Source organism: Apium graveolens, chromosome 1 (genome assembly GCF_009905375.1).
Source record: "Apium graveolens cultivar Ventura chromosome 1, ASM990537v1, whole genome shotgun sequence".
NCBI classification, from domain to species: Eukaryota; Viridiplantae; Streptophyta; class Magnoliopsida; order Apiales; family Apiaceae; genus Apium; species Apium graveolens.
The window spans coordinates 75798521-75820964 of record NC_133647.1 but is presented as its reverse complement, the minus strand read 5'-3'; the positions used below and the strand labels follow the sequence as shown (position 1 = coordinate 75820964).

At 33.8% G+C, this 22444-nt stretch overlaps 1 protein-coding gene and 1 non-coding gene across 2 annotated transcripts; both read right to left on the bottom strand.

Annotated features, from left to right (window-relative positions):
• Positions 1-6348: 6348 nt before the first annotated feature.
• Positions 6349-8896, bottom strand: LOC141664492 (F-box protein At1g55000). Its single transcript, XM_074470443.1, has 2 exons — positions 8384-8896; positions 6349-7168 (listed from the first exon to the last, which is right to left on the bottom strand). Exons 1-2 carry the CDS (start codon positions 8768-8770, stop codon positions 6794-6796), a joined length of 762 nt encoding a protein of 253 aa, XP_074326544.1. The 5' UTR covers positions 8771-8896; the 3' UTR covers positions 6349-6793.
• Positions 8897-22130: 13234 nt separating this feature from the next.
• LOC141682225 (small nucleolar RNA R71) lies at positions 22131-22237 on the bottom strand. The gene has a single exon (XR_012559632.1). It is a non-coding gene; the product is annotated as a small nucleolar RNA R71 (small nucleolar RNA).
• Between the last annotated feature and the right edge of the window lie 207 nt (positions 22238-22444).

The following is a 22444-nucleotide window of genomic DNA, read 5'->3' as shown; positions in this document are numbered from 1 at the left end:
TATGTCAACTTGCAAATCAAACACATCAACCACTTGAGATACAAACACTTAGTTAATTTTTTATAACATTAAGTATTGAATTAGAACTTGTTTATTTACACGAGTTGTCTTGCCTTACATTAAATTTTATATTTATTTTAATATTTATATAAAATCTATTATCTTCATAATCTAGAGAATCAAGTTTTTGAGGAAAACATTTTATATCTTTATAATCTAGAGAATCAAGTTTTTGGGGAAAACATTTTGATAGGATTTGAACCTATGTCAATTATTTGCAAATTAAACACATCGACTACTTGAGCTAGAGACACTTTTGGTTAAACTTTTATAACATTGAGTACTGTGTTAGAACTTATTTATTTACACAAAATGTCTTGCTTTATATTAAATTTTATAATTATTTTAATATTTATATAAAATATAATGATTTGAGATTTGATTAAATAACTCATTCCGATATGCTAACTTTACACTTATAACAAATATATGATTTCAACGTTGAGCTGGAAGCTCATTTGATTAAATTTTGATAAAATCAAGTATTGAGTTACATATTTTTTTCTGGGTGACTAAACTTATTTATTTCAATATTTATATAAAATAGAATTATTCTAAGACTTAGGTATTTAGCTGATTATAATATAATAACTTTACACTCATGTGCAACAACGAAATTATAGATTTTTTTAATTTATACATTCAATAAATAACTTCTTGTTGATAATATGTTATCATATTAACTTGTTGATAATATCTTACCATATAATAATAATTTATTAATTATCAAAAATCGGATAATTAATTCACATCGAGATACCAACTTTATACTTGTGTAACAACTAGGGATATAATCAATCTGAGTCGAGTTGAAAACTGTCAAGCTCGTACTCGATTAAAAATATTCGGGTTCGAGCACGAACTCAAGTTCAACCGAACTTTAAATTTCAAACTCGAAATTCAGGTCGTAAAATGTTCGATAGGTTCAAATTTTTTAGGGAAAACATATAATTCGAAATTAATATTTTGCCCCCTTATTTGAATAAATATGGAAAAATATTATTGGCTTGTAAAATTGAACCTGTGACACCTATATCCAAACATGTGATTTCAATCAACTAAGTTAGAGGCTCATTTGATTATATTTTGATAACATCAAGTATAGAGTTATATATTTGTTTCTTTATATTGAATGACTAAACCTATATAATCTAATATTGATATATAATAAAATTATTCTAAGACTTGAGTAATTAGCTCACTACAATATACTAACTGTATACTCATGTACAACCACGTGATTTTAATTATTTTTTTTAACAAAAATTAAATAAATAACTTGTTGATATTATATTACCATATTAACTTATTGAAAATATATTACCATTTATTAATAGTTTATTAAATATTGAGATTTGGAAATACCAACTTTACAACAATTAAGGGTATAATCAAGCCGACCCGAGTCGAAAACTTTCAGACTTGAACTCGATTAAAAATATCGGGCTCGAGCACGAGCTCGGTTTCACCCGAATCTTAAATCAAGCATGAAACTCGGGTCGTAAATAGTCCGGTAGCCTCAAGTTCGGCTCGAAAACTTGAATCAATTTCATCAAATATTGACAAAAACTCGATATATGATAGGTTATGCTCGAATTCGATTATAATAAATATATAAAATATTAATAAAATATTAAATACTTAGATAAAAATATATTTTTATTAAAAAATAATATCAGTTCGATAAGACTCGTGAACTTTATGAGCAGAGTAATTTGAAGTTCGAGTTCGACCGTGCAAAAAAAATTTACTATTTTGCCCCCATATTTTAATAAACATGACACCTAAACATTATAATATTTTTGGTATCTACAGTTAAAAAAATCATTGAGAGTTGATAGAATACCATTATTTTTAATAGTAAGAGTGCACTCTAAACTTTATATTTGTGACATAATATAAATTTAAGGATGTTTGTCGTTACAGTAGTCCTTCTAACATGAACTACACAATATAGTATGAAACAACACGTAAATATCGTAAAAGTACACAAAAAATAGCAATTTTTTTATAAATAAAATTAACCCGTAACTTGCACGGGTAATAAAGCTAGTTGGCAATAATAGCCGAAAATATTCTTGCTTTCCGCTGGACACAAGAAGAAAGTTAGTTGTTTCCTTTCCTCTGTAATTTCGGCCTACTCAACCAATGCTCTATACGTGAAGTAAGTTGGCTCTTTTGAACCACTCAGGACAAACCGAGCACAATGGGCCTGATGTTTCCTGGTTCTTTGATCCATCACAATCAAAAGCAATCTTGCTTGCCTCCGCCATCACAGACGACACCCCTGCCAACATGATCACGCATCAAGAAACAAGTAATCCTCGCCATTGCTGCTTGCGTTGTAGTGTACTCGTACTCAAAATATATGGAGAGATTGTGTGAAACTCTGATTTTGAGCTAGCTCAATACCATTGGGTGGGTATTCGTGAAGTCATCTATAACTAACATTCAGGACTTCAAACACATTTGGCTTCATTGTTTACACATATGTAGAGACTATCATTTCGTTCATGTTCCTATAATTAGATTGTCCAAATTTATGGCTACTGCCTTACTGATCATAAATTAGGCTTCATTTAAAATTATGTGCTTCCAGCTTCAAACAAATTATTACTCTCTTTTTTTCTTTTCTTTTTTTATGGCACAGCTCTACAACTTTAGGATATTCCTGCTGGTCCTGGACCTCTCATATAGTTGTAGACATATAAATGCTAGTTTAATTTCCCAATTTCACTAAATCCATCATCGATACCTCATTTCATGCTCATATGACTATTCTATGATCAGATTCACCAAACTTTGACAAAAAAATATTTTAAAAAATTTAGTCATCAAATAATTTTAACTATACAACTTTTTTTTTGACGAAAATTGCAATTACATTTCTTATAAACCTTCAAAATCGATTACATGATAAAAAAATCAGGAGCATTTATATGTCATTCCTGAGAGTCTGGCATAAATATCAGTGTTCCAGAAATCGCTAGGCGTGTCAGGGCGGTGAGGTACCTTCGAGAGATTAATCGGGAAGTCGGAGATTAATCGGACCGATTAATCGGAACATTAATCAGAAGAATATAAATATTATTTTTAATTTTTATAATTATATAATGATCAACATGTCAAATATTTGTTTGAAAAAAGAAATTAGAATGGTATTAAATAATATCTACACATTTGACATGAGTTATGTACTAACTATTGAGTTTACAATATTAACTATATTTTAATTCACACTTTTAAATTAATTATAATATGTTATTTTTATATTTTAAGTGAGAAAATAAATATATTAGATTACTTGTTATTTCTTACCAATACTTTATATTATAAATTGACATGATATTGTGTGAAATAATCGGGACATTTTACCACCGCCTAGCGCCTAGGCGGCCGCCTAGACCAATTTTTAGAACACTGATAAATATAGTCACTCTAGCTAAAGCGTGAGCTGGCCTTATTCGCAGACCTATGTGTGAAACACACTAGCAATTCATCAAAGTGTTTAAAGAATTCAATACAATCCCTAAAAATTGTATCAAATTACGATCTTCCTCCTTCCTTACATGTTCGAGCAAGGACCTGGGAATCGGTTTCAAACATGCATTTTCCGAAGCTCTCATCTGTAAGACATGACAGAGCCTCCTTTAGGCACAATGCCTCAGCGTCTCCCGGAGAAATCAAGCCTGGTTTTCTTTCGATTCTAGCCATAATGAACTGGCCATCTGCTCCTCGGACTATAATTCTTAGTCTAATGCAGTCAATACTCTCAAACAGAGCAGCTTCAATGTTGACTTTAATCCAACCATCCTGAGGCCTCTCCCATTTCCTTACTGCCATTGGTGCTGCAATACTTGTCCCTGATGTCAGTTGCTGCTTTTGCGCGTTCCTCCACTCTTTAGCATCCGTTTGGCAACTGATTTGGTACCAAATTTTGATATGTTAATTCTCTTCCATACCCACCGATTTCTTCAGTTTCATATACTCCAACAGACCATAGCTAACAGAGCGCACTGTTCTCTGTTATGCCTTTCAAAACTTCTGCGTATAACATCGAAAACATTATCACCCTGCAAGATATTAATATTATTCTGGAGACCCACCTCTTTCCAAGTTGCCCCTGCCAATTTACATTCAAATAAAGTATGCAAATCTGTTTCATGACGTACTCTACAATATTGACACCGTGTATCCAGCTGCACACCTTTATTTGCTAAGTGTACTGCATTATGTAAGCACAAAGAGCACACACGCCAAAGAAAATGAGTAACCTTACCAGGAAGCTTCAAACTCCAAAGCTTTCTCCAAAATTGTTTATCTGGTGTCTCTGTTTCTCCTTGTAGCATTCGATAACCGTAAGCAACCTTTATCCTCTAAAAGGCAGAACCACGTATCATCTCCTCCCCTCATTGATAATGGATTTTTTCTGATAAGCTTACAGTCCCTCATCCCATTTTCGAACTATCTGCATTAAATTACACACCTTACTCCCATCTAACTGCAGTGGCATTTCTGTTGTCATGAACCCATTTGTCCTCACACGGAAGCCACAGGACCTTCCAGATTTCGGTTTGCTGGCCATCTCTAATGCGTTTTCGACATTCTTTCTTCAAAATATCCTGTGCAGACAAGATGCTTCTTCACATGTAGCTAGGGTTTTTCCCTAACTTAGCTGTTAAGAAATCTCCCTCCCAAAAATACTTTGCTTTCATACACATGGTAACTAGTGGATTATCTTTATTGATGAGACACCAACCTTGCTTAGGAAGCATTGATTCATTAAAATTATTGAGTGTTCAAAAGTCCAGTCCACCCGCTTCCTTGATCACACTCATTCTTTTCCAAACTTATTTCCTTGACCATGTCCCCACCAGAAACAATTCATCTGAACTTCGATACTATCACATACTTCATCAGGTATTCGAAATAAGTTCATCCAGAAGTTTGGAACAGTTTGAGCAGTTTTCAACAAAGTACATTTCCCAGCCTTTGAAATTGTTTTATTACCCCAGTTGTGTAGCTTCTGCTTGACTCTATCAATCAGAACATAAAATGTGAATACCTTCTTCCTGCCAACATTCATTGGCATTCCCAAGTATTTTCCTTATTTATTTGCAGCACCTGATACACTTCGGTACGATCATGAGACGTCGTGTTGGGGCTGAACATGACACTTGATTTGTTAAAGTTGATTGCTAGTCCAGATAGTTGTTCATACCTGCCTAGCACCTCTTTTATTATCCTAACTTCCACTCATCACGTCCTAAAAAACATGAAACTATCATCTGCAAACAAGAGGCGCGAGATTTGAGGTGCACCCCTTGTTATTGCCAGTGTGCCACACCATGGATGAGTCCCACTTCCTCATGACTTCTAAGTATAGAGCTTAGGCCTTCAGCACATAAAATGTAGATATACGGGGAGACTGGATCTCCTTGTCGTATACCTCGTTGAGTTCGTACATCCCCAAACACCTTACCATTGTTCACAAAACTATACGTAACAGACTAGATGCATGCCATCAGTCTCTGAATCCATACATTATTAAAACCAAACTTTTCCAACATACCTTCAATATAACGCCATTCATGTCTGTCATGTGCCTTGATATATCTAGTTTTAATCCTGCAATCCCGTTCGTCCCTATGTGCGTCTCTTAATGCAGTGGTTAATCTCATAAGCCAGTAACGCATTATTAGTCAACAAACTATATCAAAACTATAAAACTATAGAAAAACTTATTTTGTCAAAGAAAAACTATATGAGTACATTCACGAATAAATGTATTTTGGATTTACAAATATCTAAATTAATATTTGTAAACTACAAATATTTACATGATATTGATGACATTAATTTTAAAAATTATTTAAACAGTTAGATTTTATCAAGGAAGACGGGGGAGGTTAAGCCTATATCGGATAATTTCCAATAAGAAAAAGCATCAAAGTAGAGTTTGTTTAATTCAATTTCCGAAACCCCGTGATACAATTTTATCTCTCCTATTTTTGCAGGTGTAAACTATCAAATTAAGCTTCATGAAAAACTTGGAAGCCGTTCGGATGATTGATGGTAATGATAATCGGGAACAAGTATGTGAATGAAATAAGAATAGGTAAAGGGCAAAGAAGAGTACGTGCGTGAATGGCAATGATTTACAATTTCATTAAGCATGAACTAAATGCCCATTAAACTATAAAAAAAAATGAAAATTTGATATTGGCACTTGGCATCGTCTCCTAGAAACATCACAACCCAGTTCAAAAGTTTCTGAAAAAACTTACCTGAACAAACAGCAGCATACTTCATTATATGTTTTAATTACATACAAGGGGCAAGGGGGTGATCGCCACGATCTTTTCTTTGCTGGGGATACGCCTTGACTACTAAGTTGTCCCATGATCCTCATAATCCAATAACATTTCATAGTACACAATCAATTAATCCAGACATAACACACTAATCTTCATCCATAGTAAGATAAATACAGTACAAAACGTATAACAATCAAGAACAACCAATATATTACTATAGCCCCCACCGGCTTTTAGAGATCACTTAGAGAGCGGATGAGAAATAACAGCTGCATTCTGTGAAATTCCACTTGAATCCAGTTGGCACCTAAGATGAATTTATAGAACTTATTCGAAAAGTTGGGATCATACACCATTTTCCCTCTTATCGTCTTTGAAACATAGTAACGAAACAACCTTCCATGTTAATGTGGAAATTAGGCCAGGCCCACATGCCGCTCCCACCAAATATCCTGTGAAAATTCCATAAGCGCAGCACGAGGATCTCCATTTGACAATGAGTAGTAATATTCGGCGGTTTCATCATCAACCTGCATGCTTCTCCTCAAGGTATTTACTATCTTTTTCTTTCCCCGTTCGGATGTCACCCTATTAAGACTGCTGTTCAGATTTCTATCTGGGCCCCCCTCGAGATACAACACCGCTACTTCCCTCTTTGCATATGCATCTAATTCTATGTAGCATGTGCCATCTATGAGAAGATCCGGATTGCTGACAGGAATTAGTAACCTCTCTCTGGAGTATATTCCATGGTCACTCATCATGTTGTTCAGGCGTTTGATATCCACAACCTACAAATATTGAGACAGTTTGGAGTAAGTAAACCCTCTGAAATATGACTACAAAGAAAAAAGATTATAAGTGACAATCTCAGTGTGCCAATGATAAGGAAACAAATTTTGTTTATCAATCACTGCAAGAAACATTTTGATCCAATCAATCTCAGTTCTATTATTTGGCTTTCGTCAACTTCTGTGCTAATCCTAATACTGATCATGGTCAATGTTTAGTTATCTTGGAAAAAATACTCCCCAGCTGATGTAACAAGTTAAACAGACAGGAAAGAGATTTTCAAAAATTGTTGGGTTAGAACGACCAAGGAAATGCTTAACTAGAACAAGATGACTCGAAAACAAAACAATAGAAATTCAAAATGTTAAAAATATTTCATCAGCAATCTAAATCATCTACTCATTGCGCCCTTCTGCATCAGCACGGGATGCCCAAGCTAATCAGTAGTAAATATCGAAGTTCACTCCCCAAACATCCTAAATCAGCATAGAAAAAGAGACTATCCTTGTATGTTCACCAAAGCTACAAACTTCCAGACAAAACATAACAACAAGACAAGGCAAAAAGTAGCGACCAAAAACCCTTTGTACTTGCATAGTAGTAATATAGATCACTTATACCAGATACTGTGTCATTACATTAGAGCTTTTGCACCCAACCCCACATTCTCAAAATTAACACAAATAGATATCAATTATGTCTAAAGTTAAGCAAATCCCAATGTTCCTAGATAAAACCAATTGAAGTTAAAAAGTAAAAAATAACCTATAAATTAGAACTTTATGATCAGAAATACAATAGTACAAGCAATCATATAAACACGCCATTTCCGTAATTACAACACAAAAAATATAAAAGAACAGCAAATCTTCCAATCTCACCATAATCAGTCAAGCAATCCAATCCTAAAATATTTAATTAATCCTGTCTAATGAATACATAAAACTAATCAATTACACAGTAAACCAAGAGGAAATGAAGTCAATTATACAACACATACTTATAATAAGAATCGCAATCTCACTCTGTGTTTTAGCATGAGATTAAGCGTAGTGTACAACAAATTGTCATAATTCATAATTATCAAATTATCGAGATTATTAGTAGATCGAGGGTTAAAAATACAATTCCTGATAAATAAAAAAAAACAAAAAAAATCCTCTCCTAATATTCATAACCCGAAAAGAATATTTATTTTGTGAAAACAAAACTACCTGAACAGAGTACTTAACAGCAAGACTAGCAACAGAATCCCCTTTAGCCAGGCGATGCGAAATCGCAAACTTCCCCAACCTAACCTCCCTCCAGAACCCACCAGAGCTAGGCATTCCAACCACTTCCTTGAGTTTCCAGGGCCTCATAAACGCCCTCACCTGAATATCCTTATCAGAAGCAACATGGTTCCAGAACCTAGACACGCAGGCAGCTCGTGCGAGATCATCAATAGGGAGGTGTTCAAGAATTGAAATGAGCACGTCTTTGCAGAGCAAAGCTGGGAAATTGGAGTTCATTGGAGATACAATTGTGGGTTGAGGAGATTGATTCAGAGATTGGAGAATTGGTGATGGGTCGGATTCTGAGTCGGATCCACAGCAACCCATTTTCAGTTAAAATGGGAATGGATTGGGTGGTGTCAGGTGTGTGTTGTGTGCCCTATCCTATGTTATGTTTTGGTACATACATCAAGTATGAGTTGCATTTCTCTTCTCTGTCAGTTGGGTAATGCTCGACACTATGGTGTATTTCGACACTATGGTGTATTTATTTTAGATTTTATAGGATTGTTAATAATATATATATTTTAAAAAATTTCGTTGATTTCAATTTTTCATGGATTTTGATGGAGTTGATCCAAAATCTTGCAGAGTCTTGCAGATTTTGTGGAGTTTTTTAGAAATCCATCAAAATCTCATGTATTTTGAAGAGATTTCAAGATATTAAAAATGTACTAGCAAATCCATCAAAATCTACAATTTTTTTAAATAAAAGAAAATCCATGGACTTTTGAATACCATCAGATTTTGATGGATTATTTAAAATCCAAATTAAGTATCACCAAATTTTGATTGACTTTTTAAAATCTAAATTGAATACACTCAAATTTTAAAAGACTTTTTACAATCCTTGTTGAATACCTTCAGATTTTAAAGGATTATTTAAAATTTAAATTGAATACCCCATGATTTCTAAAATCCATTAAAATCCTTCAAAATCCCAATTGAATACACCCCTCTCAGTTGTGAATTTGAAATTTCAATTTATTTAATTAGAATTTTAAATGATATATTTAATTCAAATAAAAATATTTTTTTGTATATTTTCAGAAATTCGATCTTTTTCAAAAATTTATGTGAAAAAATTCCATATTAAGCAACATTCTATGTGATTCTATATAAACTTTTTCGAATTTTATACGGAGATATAAAATAACTTTTAAATATTCTTGAATTAGTAATTCATTTTTAATATCATATCTTAACTGTTTCAAACGGAATTGTAATCATTTTCGAACCAAGCCCTGGTTTCAATGTTATATTTATATACGCTGATACGTAGACGAGTATCAAGTTTTAACATAACATCTTTCTTGTCAACTTTTTGTATCATGCAGTACTAGTCGGCAAGAATTAAAAATAATAGTATCATTTATTATTTGTATAAAACTGAAACTTATAATCTGTGCAAAATACATATCTAAATATAATAGATAAAATGTTGTTAAAATATTTAGTTAAAAAAATCGAAGTTAAGTGTCACTTTAGAATTTCATTGTATGGTTCTATTTATGCATGCACCTAATTATTTATTTATACAAATATGACATGTTAACTTATTAATACGATTATTTTAAAGTAAATTGACGTTTGGATGTGCAACAACAAATAAAAATTGAAGGAAAATAAAATTTACAGAGAGTAAAAATTAAATTTTGTTAGTTGAGATTTTATTACATAAAATTTTAAAAATAGTTGTATAATTTTTTAGTGAGTACCAAGATTTGGGACCTAAACATGGTTTCACTTATTAGTATAGATAGTTGATAATTGATAAGCCCTGCGAAACACGGGTCTGAGACTAAAAATATCTAATTAATATTTGTAGAGAATTATTCATAATTTGTGCGAAACACGAATTAAAATTAATATATTAATATCAAATATTAAATTGGTACTTGCAAAAAATAGTTATGTAGTTAAAAAGAATCAAATCAGTTATGAAATTTTCCACTATAATTGTAGTTTTGCATTGTTTTACTTGATATAGAAATTTAACATATTAGTTTTATTTTTGTGAAAGAAATTGTAGCTATATCTTACGAACCAAATATTTGTTCTTTAGATAATTTAATATTAATTAATTTTATTTGATAATTATCTTATAATTAGCCTTTTCAATATAGTTTATTTATGTAATAACTCGAATTTTTGAGACCCTGTAAAACCTTTAATGAATAGTAACCCTGACAGACGGGAAAACTTTTGAGCCCACACTATATAGTGCATAAGAAAATGAGTTTCAGAATTGATATTACGACTATACGTACCAAATGAGTGTATGTAAACGCTATTAGTTTTCGAAGAAAACGAACTTTGAAAAATGACCGTAATTACGAATTATCAAGGACTACGGGAATTACAATATAATTACGAGATTAAAATCCTACGGATTTATATTCAATTAGGATAAATAAAAATATAAGGAATAGAAACGAAAAGAATTACATTGCGAACCATTTACGAATAAGTATTGCGGAAAACGTTTAAGTAACCGAGCGAACGCGTAAATGATTAATTAAACGTAACGCACTAACTAAACCATGGTAAGGAAGTAACCATGGTTACTTCATCAAATAGTAAGCTAACCCTAGGATGACCAAGCTAGCTAGCAAATAGTGTGCTAAGGAGCTAACCTTGTAGTTTAGCTTGTAAGCTAGCAAGCTACAAAGATTTGTCCATGGATTTGGAGACAAGGAATAAACCTAAGCTATCCTAGGAAGAATAAAGATCAACTTGCAATGATATCAAGTCACCTTCCAAGAAGCAACCTAGAATTCATCCAAGAGAAGCAACCAAGTGCTATAAATACCCCCCCACCCCCACCCCCATTTTTTCTTCCATTCGGCTATTTGAAGGAAAAGAAGGAAATTGCAATTCAAAACTCCAAGCTCTAATTCTTGTAAAATCCCACAATTATTTCCCAAGCCTCCTAGCAACTAAACTAAGGTAAGAAAAATCTTTCATCTCTTTTTATCAAGGTTTGATGGGTGGAATAAATTCAAGAAACTCACTAGTGAATAGTGTGAATAGTAACCTCTCTTTGGTTTCTTGATTTTAATGGTGGTTTTAGGTTCCAAAAATCATACCAAGCACTTCCAAGCCTCCACCATCTTCAAGAAACATCTCAAGCTTTCAAGAAAGGTAAAAATCTTTGGCCTAACTTTATTTAAGGTTCATGTTTAAGATCCATTTAGTGGGTGTTTGTAAACCTAGCTTACTAAGTGTTGTTTATGAAATCTTGATGATTAAGTTAAGTAGATTTAAGGTTGGTTGTTGTTGCCTCAAGAACATGATGTTCTTGAGAGAAGTTTGTGTGTTGATGATGATATGATGATTGTTGGTGGTTGTGTTGATAGTAAAGGCATAAACGAAACCCCGATCGTAAACGTAACTTCGTTAAAAATAACAAACCGTAACTTTAAGTTTCTGCAGAAAGTCTCGAAGTTGTAAACTGTAGATTCTTGAGAAATAACCTTTGTTTAAGATAGACAATGTTATAAGGATCGTTTAGACGCTTGAATCGCTTAATTCCGATTTACGGATCAAAAGTTATGATCGTTTTAGTAAAAGTGTTTTACGCGACAAAAACTGCTACGAATCACGAATTTTAAAAATATAAAGGATAGACTTAGAAGTATTCATAAAACATGAAATTTTTACAGAGAGTAACATGTGGAGTTTCCTAATTGTCATAAAAATTTCAAGTGAAAATAATGATTTCTCAATTTTATAAAGATGTCGGAGCCGAGATCGCGCGAATAGAAACCGTAAGAATCCTTAAGCGGAGCCGAAAACGATAATGAGAAGGAACTCAAGATACATAGGAAAATGAGGTGACCATAAAGTGTTTATGACTTAAAAGAAATGTTAAGGATAGTATGAGTTGAGAGGGTGTATAATGAGTAGCGCATGAGTGCGAGTTATCGTGAATTAGGACGGAACCTAACGAAATGAAATGTGTTTATGGTTATAGATTTCCGAGCGGAACCTAGAGCATCCTCCACCTCGAGATACCAGGCAAGTTTACAAACCCAACTCCATTTTACTGTTGTGTTGTGAAAGGATTGTTTACTATCATCGCATAAATACTATGTTTGCCATGATACGTAGTTGTTGAATTTTTGCATGATATAGCGATGTTGTACGATAAGTATATATCGTGAAATATTATTTCGCTTTAGGCGTAATGTATGATAGAAGAACGAGGGTCGGTCGGGATTTAAGATAAAACCCGGGAATCGTTCCGGAGATATTATAGGACGGATATAAGTCCATAATAGTACGTTTTAAAGGGACTCATCGTCCACTTACGAAACAATAAAACACCTCGAACTTTTAAAACGATTTCCCAACGAGCATATTCCCTCAACTATATTTTATTGATTCGGATACTAAATATTATATACGTATTCCTTTATTATAGGAGTAGTATACTTCAAGTTTATTTATTTCAAACCTGATTAATCATTACAGAATATTAAAACACAAACTAGTTGAGGAATGTTATTTAAATAAATCTTTTATAGAATAACCCATTCGAGGTATGATTAGTATCAATTATCATTTAATTATTTATAGATTACTATCTAAGTAATGATTAATTATTAAAGGATGGTTATTGATTGAAAGATCATAGATCCTGATATACCTTCTGATTTAGAAGTATCATTTGAATAATTTCAGATCGTCGGTGAATATTATCCCGACTTATTATTATATTGAATATAGTTTCAAGAAGAAACTTTTCCCCTTATTAATTATCTGTTGACAACGGTCAACTCACATCCCTAGTACTTCCTCCGAAATTCTCGAAAGTACGTATATACATATATATACACTTATATTTTAAAAAGATAAACTATCTCTATCAACAAGCAAAACGCTTGGGGAACTTCGATGTGGTTCAAGTTCCCGAGATTGATAGAATTTTGTTGAAGGACAATGGAGGGGTAGACTCTGTTACTACGTGTGCTGGATGGGCTACCAAAGGTACCGCAGGCGAAGGTACTTTGTGTACTCAGGAACTTGTGAAGTATGTGCATACCCGAAAATGGGATACGTAGCCCGAATGCGGCCAGGGTGATACCCGAGAGATGACGGTATTCGTCCTTTTACTAGTAAAGAAGGTTACTTTCCGTAGGACGACTGATCATCGTATGCGGTGGCTCCTGTGAGATGTCCAAAATCTTCCAATTGGAATTGATATGCAATACTGTAACCCAAGCCTAGGTTCTGGGATTACTATTAAGGTATTCGCAGGTTATAAAAACCCCTTAAAAAGAATTGTTCTCATAAGAAGGTGTGGGACACCGAGAAATCTACTTTTAAATAAAACATATATATAATATATGATATTATTATACAGTCATTTTCATACTGTACATTATTATGCTGAGCATTTTAGCTCACACTTGTTTTCTTAAATTGACACAACACAACAGTGAATCAAGATGCCTGCCATGAGAACCACAGCCAGGAAACGGGTAGGAAATGGCCAGCTGTTCCGTAGATTGTTTGGTGCAGTACCTCAGGTAGTCGGAATAAGCTGGATTAGTTTTCAGTTGTTTATAGTTCGGCTTATTTATAAGTATGGTTTATGTAAAATAAGAAATAAGAAACGTATATTCGGCCGGCGGATTAACCTTACTTAAAGGTCACCCCCGGTAAGACTAATTACATTTGGGTTGTAATAAAATTTCTCTAGTAATGATTGTTCGTTTCCAAGACAATAACCTGTTGTGTGTGTGTTAAGTGTGGGGCCGTGAAGCGTGAGTATTTACATATTGTAGTGTGAGTTTAGATAGCGTGGCTTCCGAGACTCCTGACCCCGGGTTTTGGGGCGCCACAATTTAATATTACCTAATTATCGATAAAAATTAATTTACAAATTAAAAGTAGATAGATGTTATTAAATTTAATATAATATTAGTTAATATAATCTAAATACAGCCCATAAATTTGTTATTATTAATTTTTTTTTTAATTTTAAATAAATAAATGTTGTGATGGACAGTAACAAATACGATCGTTAAATCAATAATTTTCAGTTTAAAAGTTAATAAATGTTAATAAGTCATTTACTATTACTTATTTATTTTTAATATAATATTATCCAATTTAAAAGTAAACTAACACTAGGATTGACACTAACTAATACAGCGTGTTAATAGTTACTTTGCAGTTAGTAGTTTTTCAAATAAAAGCAAATATATGTTATTTTACTTAATTTAAGGTAATTTAATAAATTTTTAATATAATTTATAAATAAATAAAATTTATAGAGAATATAAGTCAATTCGTATTAGTAATTTACTTAGTAGTTTGCAAAAAAATAAAATTTACAAATAATGGAAGTCGATTTGTGTTTAAAACAAAGTTTATAGAGAATATAAGTTAACTTATGTTAGGTAAGTACCAAAATTTGGTACTTTGGCACTTTTTGCACCAAATTATACATGGTTTCGCTTATTAATAAAGAGTATAGATGTATAATATCATATTATTACTAACTGCTGATCTCAAAATCATCTATCTACAAGATACTCCCTCCGTTCTTTTGATTTGTTATCAAAAAAATTGGCCACGCAGATTAAGAAATACGTATAATGTAGTGAAAAAGAAAAAAAATGGGTAAAGTGGTGGGACCCATTGATTTTTAATGTATAAAAGAGAGATAGTGTGGTAAAACTAGTGTGAAAAGGGAGGAAAAGTGGGGAAATGATGGGACCCATTAACTATTAGTAAGTTTTGAAATGTGAAGAAATGAATGGGACATCCCAAAAAGGAAATCGTAAAGAAATGGAAAGGACGGAGGGAGTACTTCTTATAGGCAAATAATACCTTGACTGGTAAATAATATACGACATGCCAAATTCTATAGTTTAATCTGTACGTGGTTCTGTCAACTTCCTTGAAAATCCGATTATTCTTTTATTGCTAAGACGGTCGACCCTTGGAACAACAATCCTTCTGGGGGTGGGATCGATCTAAGTCGATTATTGAGACTCCCTTCCTCGTCCCTTTAATTCCCCTGATTCTTTTCAAAGTTGGTTTGTGGCCTTGCTTGCTACCTTTCCAAATCTTTCTTCTGTTGCTGCATACGAGCTTCGTGTGTTACAATTTGCTATTCAATTCATTTTTCCTAGACTTTTATTGACCCTCGAGTTTGGGTGCGCCTTCCTCTTGTTGGTTAATTTCTCGAGCTCCTTCTTCTAAGAGCATCGTCTTCTTCACTTGAGTCACCCTCATCATCAGTAAATAAATCGAAAAGATCATGAGTATGCTCAATGATGGGCTCTAAGCCTCGAATGTACAGCGTACCCTTGAGGAGCTCGATATTAGATTTCACTTTCTTTCCCATGGTCAGGAAATCTGTATACGGGGTTATGAGTTATATGTGTGGGGAGAAGTGTTAGGAATCATGCTTGAATTTTAATGATAAGAAAAATACATAGCATAATTATATGTTAAGTCAGATTGTAGCCTTCAACGACTAGCCATCCTAATGAATAGCTGTTGAAAAGGCAACCCATCAACTGATGAGATTTTTGTAACATTTTTTATTAGTTTCTTGTGATAGTAAGTAATATTGTTATTCATTTAGAAGTCAGTTTGGCTTTTCTTTTGAGATGAACCAGCCTCATAATCCAATCCAATAGCTATGTTAGCACAGAGTTTGTTGTTTTCATAGTATTGACCAACCAATGGAGATTCATTTTTAACTGACTTAAGTTTAATTTTACTTTTCTTAATTTTATCTCTCAATATAGCTTCTACTTTCACTACATATTTTAGCTTATTTTTAAGATATTTATTTTTTTCCTGACTAACTCTAGACTTACAAGCTGTAGTTCTAGTTATTGTTTTTTAATCTCAAGTTTTTCATTCACTTTTGATAGCCTACTCATTTCCTCAGTAGCAGCCACCATGCTTGTATGAAAAAGAAACATTTTTAAACTAATCTTTTAAACAATTTACTTATATTGTGAAGCATTCAAATCAATGGTGGTTAGGATAGATATCTCAGATTTTGATGTAAATTACTCTCCTTCCTTCAAGGTCATGAGAGTATAATTTCCATATTCTTCACCATCATCTTCATCATCTGTGTCACCCCAACTCTTTCATTTACTAATATAAGCTTTTCATTGTTATTTTTTCAAAAGTGCTTCATACTTAGCTTCAAGTTCCAAATATGCATTATCTTTCTTTACCTTCTTTGGCATTCTGCATTATATGACAGAGTGACCAAGTTCATCACAGTCGTATCATCTAGTCTTTGATCTGTCCACAGATCTCGACTTATAGCCACCTTTACCAGTTGCATTTGTCTGAGTTTTTCCTTTCCAGTTGTTGTTGTCGGATGTTTGACCTTTACCCTAGAAGTACCTAGGCTTCTTGACTCTTATATTTAAAAACTTCCTTTGTAAGTAAGCCATAGACTGGTCCATTTCATCCAACTCATCAAGAGTGTTATAGTCATCCTCTTCCAACTATAGAATGACTTATTTTTTAGGTTCCTTATTCTTTTGCTCAACATGTTGCATAACTTGTGTTATAAAAGACATGCATGTACTTTAACAAGACTAAGACATCTTGTCAACCCTAAGTAAGTTGCATTGTTATCTTAATTTGTATTTTGTACTTGTAACACTTAATGTCTGTAAAAATGCAAAGGATCAGACTGAAGTCTTTATCCTGAAACAGTATCAAGCCTAAGGATTCTATCTGGAAGAAGATCAAGAAGATCATGTCTCAGAAGAATTTTGAAGAAGCTTGGAGTTGAATAAATCTGTTTGGAGAAAAATACTCTAAGTCAAGATATCTACAAGTCACAGATTTAATGCTATAGAGAAGTCATTCGAGAACTCCAGAATGGCTTATCGAGAAGTCAGGATAGCTACCAGAGAACTCAATAAGATATCGAAAAGCCAAATTGAAGAACTGAAGATTGGAGATATCGACAAGTCATTCCTTCACTAGAGAACTCAGAGTTATCGACAAGTCTACATTCAGTAGAATACTCTGAGTTATCGATAAGTCAAGTTCCACTAGAGTTCTGAGACAAATCTAAGAAGCCAAATCTAAGAACTCTGAGACATCGACAAGTCAAGAAGCCACTAGAGAACTAAGAGTTATCGATAATTTAAAGTAATGTGAAGACTAGAGATCTCGACAAGCCTAAAATCTATTATAGAGAACTGAAGACCTCTACAAGCCAAACTAAACATAGAATACTGGAGAGCTTGATAATTCAATATACTTATCGAGATGTCAAGTGTTTTGTAAACCTAAACTGGAGATCTCGAGGTACAATCTCAAAGTACAAAATTGCAGATCAGTTGAATATCCAAGATAAACAATCAACAAACAATCCAACAGCTGGATTGATAAGTCTACAAAAAGCGGCTTAAAGAATGTGCAAGAGCAATGTAAAGATTAACTGATAGAGAAAGATTAAAGTGAACACGGGATGATAAAGATATGCCAAGCCAGAAATGGAATTTGCTTTTTTATAAATAGAAATGACAAGTGACAGTCTAGAAAAGCTAATAGCATGTTTTATTATCCACTGTGTAAACCAGCAGTTAACTAAGTTATAAAATTAACACTGGTCATTTAGTCAGTTGTAACAATTTAGATCAGATTTCTTGTAACACTCTCAAGTAGAAGCTAAGCTCTCTATCAACAAAGAGCCTAGAAATTTTGTAGCAAAACATTCTTAATTTTAATAAAATTAAGTGAGTTTTGAAGATTTGTGTTCTTTATTTTCTACAAGTTTAAATTCTGCATGAACACATTTCTCTCAAGAATCAATTTACTTTGTTCAACCATAAACATTCAAGAAAAACTCAAAAATAGTAAAACGCATTCACCCCCCCCTCTCTGTGTGTTATTCATTTCCTAACAAGTGGTATCAGAGCAAAATCTGAAAGTAAACAAATTTAAGATCTTGGAAGAATGAATACACAGAAAATCAGTAGTATCAAAATTCCTACCTTTGACAATGCTAACTACACTCTTTGGAAAAAGAAAATGATGTTATTTATCAGGATGGCCAATCCACTCTACATTCAGATCCTCAAGAATGGACCCTCCATTCCTATGGTTAGAGTTGAGGAATCTACAGATAGAGACATGGTTATCCCAGCTCATTTTGCTCCAAAAGATCCTTCTGAGTATTCTGACCCTGAAAAGGAGAAAGTCTCTCTAGATAGTAGCTTGTAATTAATATTGATTGAGTCACTTGACAATGTGATGTACAACAACATTGTCAACTGTGACACTACTAAGCAAATATGGGAAAAGATTGAGATACTCTATGAAGGAACTAAAGAAGTTAGGTCAAACCAAAGAAGAATACTGATTTCACAGTATGAGGGTTTTATGGCAAAGCCAAATGAAAGTATTACTGATGTGTTTGAAAGGTTTAACAAGCTGATAAATGACTTGCAGTTTCATGACAAATATTATGAAGCTGAAGGAGTGAACTTGAAGTTCTTGCTTACTCTCCCTGATCATTTGGAACAGAAAATCTCAGCAATCAGGGAAGGGAGAGACTTGAGCAGAATAACTCTGGAAGTTCTATATGGAATTCTCAAAACATATGAACTAGAGATGATTCAAAGGAAATCATTGAGATCTGGTCAGGGACATGTTGTGGATGGTTCAAGTGCTTTAATTGTAAATGAAAGCCAAACATCTAATGATGAACCAAGATCTCAAACTTCAGTTACCTCAAAAAGTGAGCAAAGAACAAATTATTCACAGGAGCAAGTCATTCTGGAATTGGAAAAGGATGAGTTCTATACTCTTGAAGAACTATATGAGCTAGATCAGTCAATGGCCTCTTTAGCTAGGAAATTCTCTAATATTAGAGTAAAGAAGCCAAGATACTTCAAGAATAAAGGACAGTCCTTCAACAAAGACATCAGCTGGAAGGAAAAAGGGAAGTACAATCTTGATAGCAAGAATGGCTACAAAACTGGATCTGTTGATAGATCCAATGTAAGATGCTTCAATTGTGATGAACAAGGCCAATTTTCTACAGAATACAGGAAACCCAAGAAAGCAAAGAAAGACAAGGCTTATCTTGAACTTGAAGCAAAGTATGAAGCTCTTCTAAGGAAACAACAAAGTAAAGCTTATATTGCAGAGGGTAAAAGTTGGGATGACTCTGAAAATGATGAAGATGAAGAATTTGGAAAGTATGCACTCATGGCCCTAGAGCAAGGGGAATCATCCTCATCTAAATCACAGACACCAACTCTTACCACTATTGATTTAAATATGAATCAATACAAGGAAACTGTTGAAAAGATGAGCACAGAAATGTTTCACATTCACACAAGCATGGTTGCTGCTAATGAAGATGTTGGCAGATTAATAAAGATAAATGAGAAGCTTGAAAGTGAGAAGCAAGAAACTGAATTGTTGTTGGTGGAGCTTGAAGCTTTAAAACAAGAAAATGCTTATCTAAAAAATAAGCTCAAGTGTGCAAATGAAATTGAAGCAGTGCTCAGGGAGAAGCTGGAAAAGAATGAAGTGAAGATAAAATCTTTCAGGAATGTGTTGAGTGGCATTTATGACACTTTATAATGCTCTAATAAGGTTTGAATTGATGCATTTGTACTCAAGTTGTTAAGTGTTTTAATGTGTTTTCTAGTGTTTTTGTATTTCAGGCATTATCTAGGTAATCAGGTGAATTATCATTATTTTGGTGCTAATTTGGTGTCAAGGTGGTGTTGGAATAAAAGCTCGTGGAAAGCCGACTCGAAGAAGCAAGGAAAAAGATGAAATCTGAGTTTTTCCCAGAAGGATGGCGCTCCCGATTTGTGATAGCGTGCGGCCGCGCTAAGATTCTAGAAAGGCAGCGCGCCCGCGCTGTGATAGCGCGCGCCCGCGCTGGTGTGAAAAATATGAATCCTGATTCTAATTAGATTCTAAGTGGGGAGACTTTCAGATTGCAAAGGGCTGCTATATATATTGAAATAAGAACGTTTTCAAGAGAGAGACGTACCAGAGCGCAAGGAGAGCCGTAAGAAGACCGTTTTTAGCACGATTCAACGAAGACAAAGAAGATCTTGCTTTTACTTGTGAATCTTTATTTTAAGTTGTATTTGGATGCTAGTTTTCTTACTTGTAAACCTTACTCTTGTTTCGTACTTGGTTTTATTTATTTGTTATAAAGACTACGTTTGTTATACCATACTTTCATCGGAACCCACGTTGATGATGAGTCCGATTATGGGCTAATCGTTATCGTGGGGTTCTAGCGGATTTATTTACGGATTTCTTTAGTTAAATTATTTTGATGCCTTAGTATGTGGTGATTGATTGATAACCTTGTATTGGTTGTACGTATTCATCTTATGAGCGTCGCGAACTTATAAGATAGTGTGTTAATTCTTAATGAAGCGATAATGAATTTAAGGATTTAGAACTTGCCATGCTAGCATAGGTTTATGTATTGTTATGCATGATTCGAAGATAATTTTAACCATTTTACTAGCCCTGTGTAATCAAGATAGATAACTTGTCCTTAAACCGTTATGTTGTCAAATTCTATAGACATAAAGGGTCTCAATATAATTGGTGTCTCTTCAGCTTCTATCTCTTTTGTGGATGTCTGGTAGTATGGTACTCGTGCAATGAAAGTTGGCGTTTATCAGTTTCGTGTTGTCTGGTTAGTGTCATCACCATTGCATGTTAAGGTTAAGAACAATAAGGCTATTGAATGAAGTATTTAATGAAGTTAGAATCCCATGTTTGTCATATATATTCATTCAGTCAGTTTTAATCTCGTAGTTATAATTATTAGTTTAATTCTTAGTTAATACAACCTCAATTTGTTATCGTCTTAGCATTGGATAATAACCATACATTGTTGCTTAAGTGTGTGAATTAATTAGTTAACCAATACAGTCTCTATGGGAACGAACTAGAAAAGATTCTATACTACTTGCGAACTCGTATACTTGCGTGTATTATTAGGACGTGTTTAGCGACTAACAAGTTTTTGGCGCCGCTGCCGGGGACTGCAGTGTTAATTATTAGTTTTTGTATTTTCCATCAGTGGTCATTAAAGTTCATTGAATCAGACATTATTACTTAGTTGTTTTTGTTTGTTTTATTTCCGGTACTCTAGCGAGGGTGTATGCATATGCGTTCGCGTACTCGTAAGATAAATCTGGATCAAGCCGAGGAGGAAGTGATAGTGGTTCGTAAGGAAGTTTTTGAGGAAGAAAAGAAGGAAGAAGAAGAAGAGAAAGTTGAAGAACCAGCTTTAGTATAGATGGGTGATCAAGCGGAAAATCCAAAGGCTTTGATGGACTATTATCAACCTAAGATTAATGACATTCAGTCAAGCATCATCAGACCAGCCATCAGGGCTAACACTTTTGAGATCAAGTCAAGCATGATTCAGATGATACAGAACTCAGTTCAGTTTGGGGGTTCTTGTACTGAAGACCCCAACATGCACATCAGGGATTTCATCGAGATCTGTGACACTTTTAAGTTCAATGATATGACTGAAGATGCTATCAAGCCGCAACTCTTCCCATTCTCTCTAAGGGATAAGGCTAAGTGCTGGTTACATTCTCTACCAGCAGGGTCTATCACCACTTGGGAAGATCTTGCTCAAAGGTTTCTCACTAAATTCTTCCCTATGGCGAAGACTGCTGCAATCAGGAATGCTCTTACTCAGTTTGCTCAGCAAACAGGAGAATCTCTGTGCGAGGCTTGGGATCGATATAAGGAGATGCTAAGGAAGTGCCCACACCATGGCATGTCTGATTGGATGATTATCAATTGTTTCTACAATAGATTGGGTGCTACGTCTAGACCCATGCTTGATGCAACATCAGGGGGAGCCTTGTGGGCTAAGAGCTAATATGAAGCTTATGAACTTATTGAACTGATGGCTGCTAATGAGTACCAGAATCTTTCCCAGAGACTCACTCAAGGAAAAGTCGCAGGAATTCTGGAGTTAGATGC

What these genes read in the sequence shown, in the direction of transcription:
- LOC141664492 (XM_074470443.1), bottom strand. Translation starts at nt 8,770, where the DNA reads ATGGGTTGCTGTGGATCCGACTCAGAATCCGACCCATCACCAATTCTC. An exon ending in CTGTTAAGTACTCTGTTCAG is followed by an intron (nt 7,169 to 8,383) that starts GTAGTTTTGTTT and finishes CAATATTTGTAG; the next exon opens with GTTGTGGATATCAAACGCCT.